Genomic DNA, 15,058 nt, shown 5'->3' with positions numbered 1-15,058 from the left:
TTATTACTTTAGCACCAGTTCTGGATCTATGAAGTTTAGATTCCTCCAGGTGGGTGATGCTTGGATCTGGCTGGAGTCTGGCTGCTGTGCTCTACTTCTTCCTGCTGCAGCTGTTGGAGTTGAACCCTTTGTGTCACTCTGGCAAGATGTTCTGCTCCTGAATCAGCTGCGTGGGTCTTGCCTCTAGCCTCTTTGCTGGGAATTCTGTTGAAGGGTTCCATGCTGGGCCTGTGCTCTGGGTCTATCAGGATCCTGCAGCCCCGGGCAGTCTCTCGCACACGTAGGTCCTGCACTCTGGGTCTGCTTAGGATCTGCGGGCCCCAGGTGTCTCACTCACACTCCGGGCCTGGTCTCCTGGGTCTATTCAAGATCTGGCGGCCCCGGGTCATCTCACTCACACGCGGGCCTGCGCTGAATATTTGTATTTCAAAAACTGATTTTCAGTTTCAGATCTTTTTCCAAGCGAAAAATAATTTTAAAATTCATCCAGCAGAGGGCGACTAACTATCATATTATCAGTCTTGAATTTAAGAAACCCAAAAAGTGCAGATTTTGTTTTTTTTATATTAATTTTATTGAGAAAGAAGTAGCAATGAGACAGTTTCAGAACAGATTAGTAGGACAGTTGCAATGGTTAATACATTGCATATTGTTGTCTTTGTAGTAGTTATTCATAGTACAAAATGCAAACATGATATCGATATCTTGTCTAAACACTATTAGTTCAAAACTTTCCTCTCATTGAACTTAGAAAAAGTAGCTGTATATCTATGTTAATTTGTATATACAGATATATATTTTTTATTTTTTCACTACAAAATGGTCCTTCGTTTATATCCCCCTTTTTTGTTTACTTTTGTCAGAGATGGGTATTCCATTGCCATTCAAATATTGCAGGTGCATGAATTCAGCAAAGTACTCCAATAGAGCAGAGCAGCACACACCTGTGATCCCAGTGCCCTGTGAGGGTGAGGCAAAGGTCAATCAATCCCTGTAGCTTGAGGTCTGCCTAGGCAACACAGCAAGACCCTGTGCCAGAGGGCGAAGAAAGTTCATCTCCAATGAGTCCTTTCCATAGGATCATGACTTTGTTCTGTTTAAAAGGTAGTTTATTTCTGCTAATTCTTTTGAACTGTGGTTTTATTACCCAGTTTCTTTTTAATAAGTAGAGGAAAGGCTTTTTACTCTCAGGGAAGACTCATGAAGATCCTTTCAAATGGCACTGAGGAAAGTTCTCTGCAGTGAAGAGACTCACAGTTTGGCCCTGTGGCAGTTGCAGTAGCACTCTGGTATTCATGCAGCTACATGATGCCCTTGAAGTACCCAGTGACCCAGGAAAAAGGATCCCACTCACGTCAACTGGCAGTAGTTACAAAAGTCTTTTCTAGATATCTGGAAGGTGGGGTGTTATATACAGTATAAAAAAGGCAGAAGTGGTTTTGGAATTGAGCAGTGGTAGAAGCTGGAACAATTTTATTTTTATTTTTTAATTTTTTTCCATAATTTTATTGAGAAACAAATAACAATGAGACAGTTTCAAACCAAATTGGTAGGACAGTTTCAATAATTAACACATTGCTGGAATAATATTGAGGGGCATGCTGGACTCTGATTTTCTTAAACAGACTGTTAGTAGCAATTCAGAAGTTAATGTAGAGAGGATATGGAGAAGCAAGCAGGTTGGCAGGGAGTGCTTAGGTCCCCACAGAGACTGCCTAAGGATGTCTGTGTGCTCTTAGCAGACTCCTGACATTGAAGTGCTGTCACTGAGGGCTCTGAGGAAGTGAAGAAAGCATTATGGGAAAGTGGACAAGGGCCTTATCACACAGTGACAGAAGCCCCGCTGAACTGAGCACTGCAGCTATGTGGAAAGCAGAAATTTATAAATAATAAAACAAATATTATTAAATATTGCTTTCTTCTTGCCAAATATAGTAAGATGTGAAAGACACTGATAAGTGGGAGGAAGAGCTGATAAATGTGAAGGCAGGATTTGATGACTGAGGAAATTGTCAGCCCACCCAAATGGCAAGAGATTCACAGCAGGAAGGCTGGCTCTGCAGAAGGCAATGAGGGTACATCTGTGCTGCACTGGCTAGTCTCTCAGAAAAATCAAAAGGCCCAATGGAGTGAATGCCCACCACATACACAGGAAGCCCTTATGTTTCTTAACAATATTATAGCAGAAGACATTGTCTTCTTGAACTGAAAGGTATGAGAGCTGACATGAATGCAAGAAACAAGCTGATGAAGTATTCAGCTACAGATGTGCACAGATGTTTGTGAAAGGGAAAGGCCTGTGAGCTGCAGTCAACGCTGGCCGTGACTCTCGAGGCGCGAGCCTGGCTGTGTGCGCATACTGCGTAGCTCCTTTCTTCACTCCATTGCCGGCTTTTGGAACAGGGATGGCTTAACTTATCCCACAGTTGTATGCAGTCAGGTTTTGGAGGACATGGTTTAACATCTAGGCTCACAGGTGAAGAGAAGTTATGCCTGGGGATTCTCTCCTAACCGAGATGGTTTAAATGGTGAGATTTCAGACTTCTGAGTGGTGAAATTCAAGTAAGATTTCAAGTTTGATTTGATGCTGTTACAGGTTTAGACTTCTAAGCACCTTTGGATGGGGTGAATTTATCTGGGATAGATGTGAATCTTTTAAGAGAGAAGTGAACTGTGGTAAGTAGGCATAATGATGCCCTTTCCCCCACAGTCATATCCTACTCCTCAAACCTATGAGCAAGCAACCTGAAATGCATTAAAACAACAAAAACAGCAACAAAAAACAATCATCAAAAACCCTAAAACACTTGGCAGATGTGATTAAGGTTGCCATAGTATCTTAAGAAGAGGAGCTGATCCTTAATCATCTGGTGAGCCTCAAGTAATCACCAGATGACCACCAAGTAAGTAAGTAAGCTCTTACAAGCAAAGAATTCTTCCTGGATGTTACCAGGGAGATGCAGGGCTGGGGATATAGCTCAGTGGCATGAGAGACTGCCTGGCCAGTACAAGGTCCTGAGTTCAATTCCTGGTACAAAAAACAAAAACAAATCAAGGAGACGTGATCACAGAAGAGTCACAGAGATGCAATGATGGTGAGTTTTAAAAGGAAAGAAGGGATGAAAAGCCAAGGAATTAGGGTAGTTCCTAGAAACTGAAATATCAAAACATGATTCTCTAGTACCCATTAAGCCCTGTCTACACCTGGATTTTACAGCATAGTGAGACCCACATTGAACTTTCCACCTACAGAATTTTAAGAAAATAGATCTATGTTACTTTAAGCTACAAACTGTGATTTGTTATGGGTGTAGTGCAAAACCAACCAGAAATGGTGATCAAAGAGGAAGAGCAGGGGCCAGGGAGATGGCTCAGTAGAATAAGCGCTTGCCTGGCAAGCTCAAGAGCCTGAGTTCAATCCCCAGTTCTGAAAAACAAACAAACAAACAAACAAACAAACAAACAAACAAAAAAAGAGGAAGAACAGTCTGGGAAGAACACTGCATCTGATTCCTCATGTAGTGGTTGGTACTGGAGAAATACTTGGTTTCAGCAGAAATGCAAACATTTATGCTGGTAATTCTTTAGAGCCAGTCTAAGTGAATTTACGTTCCTGAATTTCCACAGTAGCTTTGTTCAGGAATAGAGGAGATTGTGGGTGGAATAGAATAGTGTTTAACATATATAAAGAATCTACTTGAAAAAATCTGTTGAATGAATGAATGTGATCAAGGCAGGGTCTGGAAGGGTTGTAGTTACTTGATTTTAAAGCTCTGCTTGTCATATCTTCATAAGAACTACTGATTGATAAATCATTTTGATTCTAGTTTATGATGGTAATAGTTCTATAAAATCAGACCAAAATGTATTTTGTGATACTACTAATCTACCTAAATAAGTAAAAAAAGGTGTGTAAATCTTTAATAGGAGAAATAATTATTGTATGATCAAATACTTTCAAAATCAGAATATAGACACTTTTCAGTAAATATTACACCAACTTTTCAACTTATTTGAGCAAAGAAATTCTTAATGGCTGTTGATCACTGCTGCATCAAGAAACTTTAGTGCATTATGCAGGGACTTAAAGTTCATTATGCAGGGACTTAAAGTTCAACATATCAATACTTGATGAAAAATACCTGCTCCTTATTATGCCTAAGATGTTTGAAATGCAGTGAGAGAGTGAGGTTAAGCTTAATAGCCTAAATCGTTTGATAATAACAATAAGCTTGTCTTCTGGATAGTTAACAACCTAGTTTGCAGACCAAAATTAGAGAAAAAGGAGGGCTACAAGGAAAGCCAACATTTTGGCCCTAGCCTTCTAAGGTCAATTAAGACTCAGGACATATGAGAACTTGTACTGTAACGTCATGTACCTCGGTAGGGTCCCAAATTTTCTGATCAAGAAGATTATGGGGCCAAAGAGGAAAGTGATCGATGACGTAGAGTGTGCCTAAGGAGAGTCACATGGGGAGAAGACACTCCCTCAGGCTTTCATAGTGAGCACATTGGCCAAGCAATGGTCGTGACTCATCCACATGGCTGACACTGACAAAGGTTCTACAATCTGAGGTACAGGATCTCAGGATAAATCCTGAGGGCATTTCACTGACCTTCTCAGACCAAAAAGCTACAACTCTTGTTGCATAGGTCCTGCTTTACCTTGGTCTTAACCATCCAGTAGAAAAGTATGAAGGCGAAATATAGGAAATAAAGCCATGCTGTTATGTTGAGCTGTGGGGGACTCAGGTCAATAATTTCTGACATTGCCAGTTAAACAGAAGACACAATGCTATAATGGGCTACTGGACTCTTTCAGAATATTTTGCTGAGTTTACACACCTATAATATTCAATAATGGAACTTAGAAAAAAATGGGGTATACCGATGAATGTCCATTTTGTATCTGTGTATTCAAAGTGGTTAGGATAGATATATAGTTGCATTCTCTTAATGAATAGAATGATTTGTTCTAATGGTGTTTGTAAATAGGATCACAAGTCCACTTCTTGTACAGCAATTAACTACTGAGAAGAATATATGCAGTGTATTATTTGTTGAAACTGTACTTCTGATTAGATTTGAAACTGTCTTATTGCTGTTTATCAATAAAACTTTGAAAAAAGAAAAAAAAAACAAAAAAAGAAACTTTAGTGCAAATTTTACCAAATGTATTTATCAAAACAGGGTTTTGTTCATTTTTTCTTCGACAATGTTGCTACATTAACACTCAGCATGTAACAAACTGATTTACGTAGATATTTATAAACTATCAACATAAGTCAGCCCTGCAACTAAACATTGAAATATATTTATCTTGAGATCTATACTTAGTCCATATTCATCTATATTGTCAGAATGATAGAATGCCAATGAAACCAAAATTTACCTCTACAATTAACAAAAATAATTTTTTTTTTTTTTTTTTAGTGCTGGAAGCACAGTATTTTCCTTATTAATATGGCACATTACCTATTCCTATCTGCAATTACATGGAGCAATATTATTTTAGCTGTTGGAGGATCACAGTGTTAAGAATATCTACTTCTTGCAGTGTCAAGCTTTCATCTGTTAGCTCCTTACTTGGAAGCCGTCACAAGAATAAAGTCAAGATTTGCACATTCAGGATGAGACCATACAATAAAGTTCTGGACATCCAGGATTCTTCCAAGTTTTTTTCCTTCTCCACTAAAGGCCTTGAACCTCAGTCTAGGTTTAATGTACCCTTAGTCCTGATGGTCCTCCATGTCCAAGTTCACTTGGTCACCATGCGCCAGTCGCTGCAGCTCCAGGAGAATCTCTCCTTTCTTAACAGACTCTAAAAACTGAGCATTTGTTGGGTCATTATAAGGTCTCAATTCTCTTATCATCTACACTGAAACCATTGCTCCACAGCTTAAGCAAAATCTGAACATCTTGTAGCTGATTTTCTCCATATATAAATTCAGATCATTTGCAAAAGGAATTACCTAGTCCATATCCTCCACTTGTAAATGACTTTGATTTATCATCACTTGATGATCTCGTGACTTCACTCAAAGGGGTAACCCCACGTTCTTTTGCTTTGAAAAGTTCATTCACAATTTTCCCAGTTGAAGGTCGAACTATTCATAATCTACTGTATTCTTGTTCACTTGAATAGAATTGTTAAGATGGTGTTCGTGGGCTTTTAAAGACTGCAGCTTTTGGTCTATGAAACTTGGAGGATTTGTCCTGCACTTCATCTTGATATAATTCTGCGAGGGCCATCTGCAAATCCTGCGTGCTCCAAGGCCACGGCTTGGAAGACCTCTGCTCCGCTTTAATCTCTGTGCCACAGCCCTCTGCCATCTTCTGCTTCCTCACAGTGACTGCAGGGGGAAGTGCAAAGTCTTGTACTGGATGATTTTGTAGTGTCACATAACTTATTTTTTACAACTGTCCTTATAATTGTCTTAGTTATTTGCTTAGTCACATAGCTGGTTAGAAGATAGTGCTGAGATTGGAATACAACTCTTTAACTACCACACTGGTATTACTTCCATAATCCAGCTGACTTTCAACATTTCTTGCAGGGAGAACAAAGGTTTTTAAAGTGACCATGACTGGGGCCTCATGAGCTGTTGGAGGAGTGCTCCTCCCATAGCCCTATTGTTAAACAAAGTTTAAATTTTGTATGCAGCACTGTGTTGAAATGTCTGAAAACACTCCCAAACCATCATAGAACTTGGGTTCTGAAGTTAATCACTAGGCAGGGGGAAAACCAAGGTGGCCAGTTAAAATGGGCCATTGTGAGCTCTAGCAAAATGTCTTAAGTTCCTAAATTCTTGGGTTTATGTTATGGCAGCTACTTTTCTTTCTTTCTTTCCTTTTTTTTTTTTTTGAGACAGGTTCTTACTATGCCATTCAGGCTGGCCTTGAACTCATTTTGTAGCCTAGGCAGGCCTTGAACTCAAAGCAGTCCTCCTGCCTCAGCCTCCAGAGTGCTGGGATTATAGGTGTGCATCACCATAATGTGGTACTGTCAATTTCAATTAAAGTTGAGGTGTGAATTACTCAAGTAGCAAACAACTGATATACTAAGGAATGAAACTTAAAGTTGACCTTTTCATATAAATTAGCTGCAACCAGATATGACTTTGTCAGTTGGCTTCCTATCAATAGAGGGTGGTGAATCAGGAGATGTGGTACGTGTCACAACGTAGAAATAAAAAGTTCTCTACTTCTCTTATATACAGAATGGAAACTTTTTTATTCAAGAGATAGCAAAGAGCTATGGCTAGAGAAAAACTGAAATTAGTAAATCTAGTACCCACAAATCTAAAAGCCATGAATCCAGCAGGCCAAGTGACATTAGTGTTGTAGGTAGCTGAGTTAGACAGAAATATCATGGGCAGTCAGACAGGGCTAGGCCCTCAGAAGGAGCAAATATGGAAGACAAGATATCTTGCAACTGTGAGAGATAGACACTCCCACTGTGGGCCAGACTTCAAGAAAAAAGAAAATGCAGCCACATACCTTCCTAGGGATGGGCATCAAGGATTGATATCCTAAATAGGTAGCAATCACCTTGAAAAAACCAGAAAGAGTCACTAACCCAACACCATATAGGAAAAGTCTGTTCTGTATTCATGCCTGCTTGCTACATGACTCACATCCCCATTTGGTCTTGGAGTTAATCAATTTTACCAGAGCAATTATCCATGTCATCTTATTGGTTGACCATAGTTTTATCACACCTCATGCCCACCTAGTGAGTGCCCATGTTTTCCACCTTAGGTTCGTCTCACTTCATGGTTTTGCTGTATAAAAGTCCCTAGAGAAGGCAGATTCCCAGGCAACCCACTTGTGTCTCCTTTTGTCTCTGAGACAGAAGCTTTCTTTCTCTCAGTAAATATATTCTGCCCTTAGCCTCCATTGTTCCTAAAATTAATTCTTTGGTTTTAGAAAACATGAGCTCATCCCAGGTATCTTTCAGGTTGGGAGCTTTATTTCCTTATATTATTAGGAAAGACAATGAATCATTTAAGTTTGTTTTTCCAACTATAAAATACGCCCATCAATGAAATGTAATCAGTACTCAAAAATGATAATACATTTTTCATATAATGAAAACTTTTTTTAGTTATGTATGTGTAAGGGAAAGAGAAATGAAAAGATAGGCTAGGCTTTCATGTAGGATATATTTACTAATTTGAGTTATTGGTAAAAATGTCTGAATCCTTTCAAAGGACAGAACTTTGCTCTACTATCTGTCAAATGGGGATGATAATAGGCTCCTATTTACCTCACTGACAATGCGCATATTCCTCATTCATTCTTTCAGCCAAATATTTTTCAGTGTTAAATCTTTAAAACACTTTCAACTGGTACATAAAAACATAAAATTGTACATACCAATGTATTCAAACATATTTAATTTCCAATTTTGCTATCTTGTAGGTACTGTGAATATTAATGAAGTTAAAGCACAATAAAGTCCCACCATTTATAGGTGTACATCTTGATGTCAAACACAGAGAAACATAACCACAGTGTTCAATGAAAAATAAATGCTATTCTATTAGGACATCAACAACTAATTCTAATTTCTTGCTATTTAGACTTCCAGGTCTTCACTTTAGCCAAATTCAGTGAAATTAATTATACTTTTTACCCTTCACTGAAAAAAATCTATGTCATGTTTCATTTATTTTTTTCCACCCAGATACCATTCAGCTGAGAAACTAAGTTTTTTTCCTTTATATTAAAACTTTTCAGGGCTGGCCAGATAGCTCAGCGGACCAAAGAACCTACTTAAGCAGGGCACAGCAGCCGGGGGTTCCCCTGCTTGCCGTGCCAGCCCTGCCCCCGGCATGCACTGAGATGGCAATTGAGACTGGCGTGGTGGCACATGCCTGTAATACAGTGCTTGGGAAGCTGAAAACAGGAGAATCACTATGAGTCCGATTTACATAGTGAGACCCTGTAGGCCCTGTAGTCCCTATACTAAATACATTAAAAAAATTTTTTTTAGAACTTTTCTTCATTATTTCAACCCAAAGTCATCTCTTTGTTCTATACCTATAAAAGGATTACATTTTAAAAATGTGGAGTGATATCAGTTGTATAAACTTTATATCTACAATGAATTTGATTCTCTCCACTGTTTCATGCACAACATGTTCCATGTTGAGAACCTAACTTGTGTTTATCTTTTCCCAGAAAACCAACCAATAAGCACTATTCACACTACTTTACAGAAACCCATGGATGTTTCAAGGGCGTAAGGCTTAGCTAAATAACGTCATTTTAAGGGACATATTTACAAAACTTAGTGTATTTAGTCACTGTGAAAATAATTATAAAATACTCCATGGAAATCAAAACATTTTTACCATTTTTCCTGACATAAACAATAAAATCTTTTAAAAATTGAGGGAACCGTGAAAAAATTTATGTGGTTTCTTACAATGTTCAGTCAGCTCCACATGATATTAAAAAAGATAAAACATTCTGGCCAGCTTTGAGTGACTAGGTAGAGTTTCATTTTTTGGAGCTACAGTTTGTGAGGATCCTAGAAAATTGTGTCTTCATTTCTTGTATCCTGAATTAGTCATACAATAAATTTGTAAGCATAGAGACAAAGTGCTAATCATCATGGAAGGATCTTCGTTATTTTTCAGAACACGTTTTTCTTTTCCTCAAAGACCTGACCACTTAAAAGGAGTCCTGCAGGTCAATTAGCTTGATTGCTTCTAAAGAGGGTGATTTGCAGAGATGTTTACCTTTCATGGGAAAAAGGGTCTGCTTCCTACACCTACTGCCATGAAACTTTGTCAAAAACCTGCCTCTAATAAAACTCAAGTTGACTTCAGAGAAATATTCAAATGTCCCAAAGAGTAAAGTTTACCATTTTTCCTGTATATTGAATCCTTCCTAACTGGAAACTATGGAACATACTGATCAAGATAATTTTCTCTCAGTTGAAATGACAAAATTCTTAGTTTCCACATAAATTGCAAGTTGAAAACTTATAACAATTTTCTACCTCTGTAAATTTCACGATTCCTCCCCACTCTTCCAAATTAAACGTTAAGTCTGTTGTCAACCAGAGAAAAAGAAAAACAAAAGCAAGATAAAGATGAGGTCAGTTTTGTGTATAACTGTCTTTTAGAGAGTATTTACTATGTACTGAAGATTATGCTACATGCTTTCATAAATTATTCATTTAATCACAGAAGCATGTGAAGTAGCTTATTATCCCCATTTTATAAATAAATGAACAGAGTGGTTAAGAAATTTGCTCAAGGAAAGAAAGCAGAGTCAGGATTAAATTCCACTCTGACATCAGAGCCTCAGCTGTTAAATACAGAAATGGAAACAGACTTTTCCTAAGTTATAGGCAGGAAATCTCTGATCAGCATAATCACACAAGTTCATGAATTATGGTTTACCTGTGGCCCAGCGAAGACACTGCTGAGGAGCCAGGCCAGGCCAATCATGGATTGTTCAAGCTTCCGGCTGCTCTGCACAGGTAGGGGCCTGGTGATGGCCAGAGAGCGGTCCAGGCTGATTACCACCATCATGAAGGCTGGGGCATACATGGAGAAAAGCTTCAGATAGCTGAGGACCTTGCAGAGTAACTCTCCTGCATACCACTGGACTGTAATGTTCCACATCCCATCCAGGGGCATGACAATCAGAGTCTCCAACAGGTTGGCTAAAGTCAGGTGTTTCAAAAGCACCTTCATTCTTGAGAGCTTTTTTCCTTTTTCCTTCAGAGTCCATTTCCGAAGTTTCAATAAGAAAGAAGCATTAAAGGTGGTGGAGAGTAGAAAAAGGAAGAAAGTCACTGTCACTCGGATCTTCCCAGATAAGGTCAGGGTAGGAAGAGTACCCTGCATCAAAGGAATACTGTTGTTGCAATGATTTTGATTCTGTTCAGAAGAGGCACTGTTTGCCATTTTTCCACAATGACAAAGCTTCAATACGTGTGTTATAAGTACTTCTGATGTTTTGTTGTACTTGAACCCGAAGTCTCATTTTATTCTGCTTTCTTTCCCTGAAACGTCACAAGTTTAGATTTATGTCAGATTTTGTCCCTGAGGTACTTAATGTGAAAGATCAAGGTGAACTTGTTTTGTGAGTTTGTAATCCAACCAACTGCAAGAACCGAGAATGCCAGACACATTCTGAGGGATGAATGTAACTGTATCGCTTCGGCAGGTGGCCTGGCGTATGCAGTGAAGGACACTTGAAGCCTAATTTTGAATTTACAAGCCACTCATGATATTAGTTTAATAACTTTAATGAAGAGCTTTTCTAAGAGCAGTTGTGTTAGTGTTCTGTCTTTAGACAGATTAAAAATGAAAATAATGAGAAATGCTAAAAAATTTAAAACTTGATCCAATTAAATGTCATTTTAAGAATTTAATGCATACCTGAAAAACATTTTTTTGTTTTCCTTCTTTTTTTTTTAAATTTTTTTTAATAAATTATTTATTTGTTTATTTATGTGTGTGCGTGTGTGTGTGCGTGCGTGCGTGGCCAGCTCAGCCCACCAGGGTGCGGGGCTGGCTGGCATGTGGTGCTGGGGGATTGAACCCCTGTGCTTTGCTTTGCTCAAGCTTGTTCTAAGTAGGTGCTTTAGACCACTGAGCCATCTCACCAGCCCCTTGTTTTCCTTCTTAAATACTCTGTTGAACATCTGAATATTAGATGTCAGTTTAAATTTATCCTACAGAAAAAAAACAAATTCATACCTTAGCAGAATCATATTGACTTAATACAAATGAGACTGTATTCAAATTTATCAACCTTAATGGTTAGATTCAATGTTTGAGTATAAATGATTAAACACTTTTTACTATTGCCTTGATTTTTACAATTACCTAAGTTTTAGTTGCTAATATATAGTCGTACGTTGGCTCATTCATTCCAGAATTCTGGGGAAGATGGCTGTGGAAGAAAAATTTTCCAGAATGCTTCCATTTGTGAACTGAGTTGTTTGTGAACAGAATCACAAATACCTGGTGAACTGAGGTATTACTGAAATTGGATAGGGAAACTAGATACTGGAGAGAATGCTTGTTTATTGGGTTAGTCTTATAGGTCTCTCAGCTCCTTTCTGTAGTAGTTGCCTCCTGGATCCTGAACATTGAGATAAATTACTTTCCATTTCTGTGCTCCATCTTAGCTGTTACTGTCTTCTCAGAATTCACTGGTTTCTTACTTCATATAGAGTTGGATAAAAATATTATTAGCTTTCCAAGTGGCTTTGTGAAAGATCTAGATGTATTTCTTAATACAGTAGCATATTTCTGTTCTGAAACTGATTGTTTTGCAGTGACAGTGGAAGGAATGAATGCATGAAAATGAGAAATATGTCTTTTAGAAGCAAGGAAGATGGAGACATAGGATCTAGCAGCATATTACAGACTTGAAACACCTGGAAAACAGCAGTTCAATGAAGAGAAAAAGAGAAGCTCTAGGAATTAAGAAAGAAGAAGAAGAAGAAGAAGAAGAAGAAGAAGAAGAAGAAGAAGAAGAAGAAGAAGAAGAAGAACAACAACAACAACAACAACAACAACAACAACAACAAGAACAAGAACAACAACAACAACAACACCCTTCCCTAGAAATCACAAGTAAACTGAAGAAACTGAAGACAACAAATGAAAAAGAATGAAGCATGCTCAATACAACCCTGGCTCCTGGAAACGGAACTGTCTCCTCAAATACAGAGTAAACCCAGAGATGGAGCCCTAGGGAGAAAGGACAGGCGGTGCTGGCATGAAAAGCCTACAGTTATCATAGTCTGAGAAAACAGAGTTACTGGAAGAGTAACTCTGTGTGGTAGACTAGAATTGGAGGAGAAATATATGGTAGCACCTGCCATGTTTGGGAATCATTTATCATGAGCCATTTGGGGAAGAGGTAATGGTTTAAAATTTAACTAGTCCAGGAACCAGAAGGTGCAGAGTAACTATACTTTAGGGTTTCCTGGGTGATCTAACCACAATGACTGTGTAAGAGATGGCTAAAAAACAGTTCTGTAGAGAGAATAGGCTAGACACAAATGCCCTGAGAAATTTGAGTTCAGGCTAAAGACCCAGGGTTTCACCCTCTGTGGAGAGAAGTGAGGCTAGTTTTTGCAGCTGGTTTGATATAAAAGTGCTAGTATTAGGTTTAGCAGTCTACTCTACCCTCACTTCTCACCATACCATGCAGTCTACTGACTCAGTGATCTGCCTACTTTACTCATTTGCCAGTGTGTACAGGGATACTTAGCTTGGATGGTTGGATGCTTGGCGTAGTCTGCAGTGTACAGACAGAAGAACCTCCCGAGTGTGTGTGGATGGGAGGTTCACAAAAAATGGCCTTAAAACCAGCCAAAGAAAGCAGTGATTTGGAGGCACAGAAGGATAGAGCAACTGGGAGTGGCTGTAATGAATGCAGTCCTGTCATTGGGTGTTGGAGTCCTGAAATCTCTTGTTAGAAGTGGTTTCTAGGTTCTTTCTGTCCCAAGCAAAGAACTGGTCAAGACAAGAGCAAATGGTAGCACAGTTTTATTAAAGGTCAGAAAAGAAATAGACTCTTCAGAGTGAATTTGGGCCAAGTAAAAGTAGGCAAACAAATGCACTTCTTTGCTATCATTTCTCTTTTTCATTTATAATTTTTTTTGGTGGGCATTGGTTTCTTTTTTCTTTTGTCCTTTGCCTTATTTCTTATTTTCTTTTACTTTTATCTAGTTTTATTAATTTTCATTTACTGTTTATGGACCATTTATCTAATTTTTCTTTCCTCCACATCTTTTTTTATTTCTCAAATTTTACTTTCATTTTCCTCTTTACCACATACTTCAGTTTTAGTGCTATTAAGCTTTATTAATTTTTTTACAGTTTTAATTTTTTTTTATTTTTAAAGACCGTTAATTTTTATTAGTACATAGGATGGCACATAATGTTATAATAAGGAATTGGTACATGTACATAAAACATCTCAATTCTTTTTTCTACCTTTTCTCCATCATTTATTTTGCCAGCATCAGATTAACTTTGCTTATTTTATAAATAATTATAGACTTAATTATCATATGTACAGCTTACCAACCAAATGAATAGGCCAAAAAAATAAGAAAAACCCACATAAAGCACATAAGACAATTGTGTTAAATCAAAGTATACTTTCAGATACTTTGTCCCTTCTGGATAACAGTAATTTCTTCCCTCTCTTTTTTCCTTTTATCTGTCTTTTATTTTTCACTTTATTTATATATTGAGTGTTGTTATTGTTTTGTTTTGTTTAAGAGAAGGAAGAATTGGACCAGCAAAATAGCTCATCAGACTGAGTGCCTGCTTAGGCAAGCACGAGGTCCTGGGTTCAATCACTAGCACCACAGGCATGCTGGTCTCAGCCCCAGGTGGCTGAGTTGGCAACGGAGACTTGGCATGATAGCACATGCCTGTAATCTCAGTACTGGGGAAGCTGAAAACAGGAGCCTCGCTACAAGTCTGAGCTGGGTAGTGAGACTCTGTATCAAATACATTTTAAAAAAAGAGTAGGAAGAATTTATTGAGATAAAGAAAGCTTCTGTCTGAGACAGAAAGAAGGGGGCCTGGAATATGAGATGCCCACCAATCTTGCCTCTCTTATTGAACAAAGTCACAGGGGGAAGGTAGGTTTGAGGTGGGACAGAACTCTAATCAATAAGATTACAAGTATTATCACGGGTAATATTGACTGAACGGGAATCAAATTAGAAAGCAAGTACACGTGGGAGAGACAAGGACCTTCCTGGTAGGGTGGGTTAAAGAGGCTTGGTCTTCCCCCCGAAGGTGAGTGACACCTATTTACAGTATCACTTATTCCTGTTCATCCCTAGGCAAAATATATGAATGAGTGGTTTCTTTTTCTTGAAACATGGACTTCAGTAAATATCACAGTTTTCTTCTGCATTAACTTATGAAGGAACTAGCTCTGTCTGACTGTCTATAATATTTCTACCTAACTTAGCTATCTATAATATTCCCCTCTTTGAAGAAGTACCTCTAACTGCCACAAGGGGGCAGGGGATGAAGACTGTTCTGGCTAC

The 15,058-nt window shown here is 38.4% G+C and overlaps 2 protein-coding genes and 1 pseudogene across 2 annotated transcripts in view; all 3 read right to left on the bottom strand.

Annotated features, from left to right (window-relative positions):
* The window catches only part of Gnrhr (gonadotropin releasing hormone receptor), a 26,005-nt gene extending 15,077 nt beyond the window's left edge, over positions 1-10,928 (bottom strand). Inside the window, exon 1 of the mRNA XM_023704184.1 lies at positions 10,408-10,928. Within this exon, the coding sequence (XP_023559952.1) occupies positions 10,408-10,928 (521 nt within the window). The remainder of the gene's footprint in view (positions 1-10,407) is intronic.
* LOC111813482 lies at positions 5,507-6,333 on the bottom strand (annotated as a pseudogene).
* Positions 10,929-11,075: 147 nt separating the features above from the next.
* Positions 11,076-15,058, bottom strand: part of LOC101573961 (transmembrane protease serine 11C-like) — a 92,273-nt gene continuing 88,290 nt past the window's right edge. Inside the window, 2 exon segments of the mRNA XM_012517552.1 lie at positions 11,076-11,225; positions 11,633-11,701. Of these exon segments, the coding sequence (XP_012373006.1) occupies positions 11,076-11,225; positions 11,633-11,701 (219 nt within the window).

This window comes from Octodon degus, unplaced genomic scaffold (genome assembly GCF_000260255.1).
Source record: "Octodon degus isolate 3935 unplaced genomic scaffold, OctDeg1.0 scaffold00191, whole genome shotgun sequence".
NCBI classification, from domain to species: Eukaryota; Metazoa; Chordata; class Mammalia; order Rodentia; family Octodontidae; genus Octodon; species Octodon degus.
This window is presented reverse-complemented; position numbering and strand designations above follow the sequence as displayed.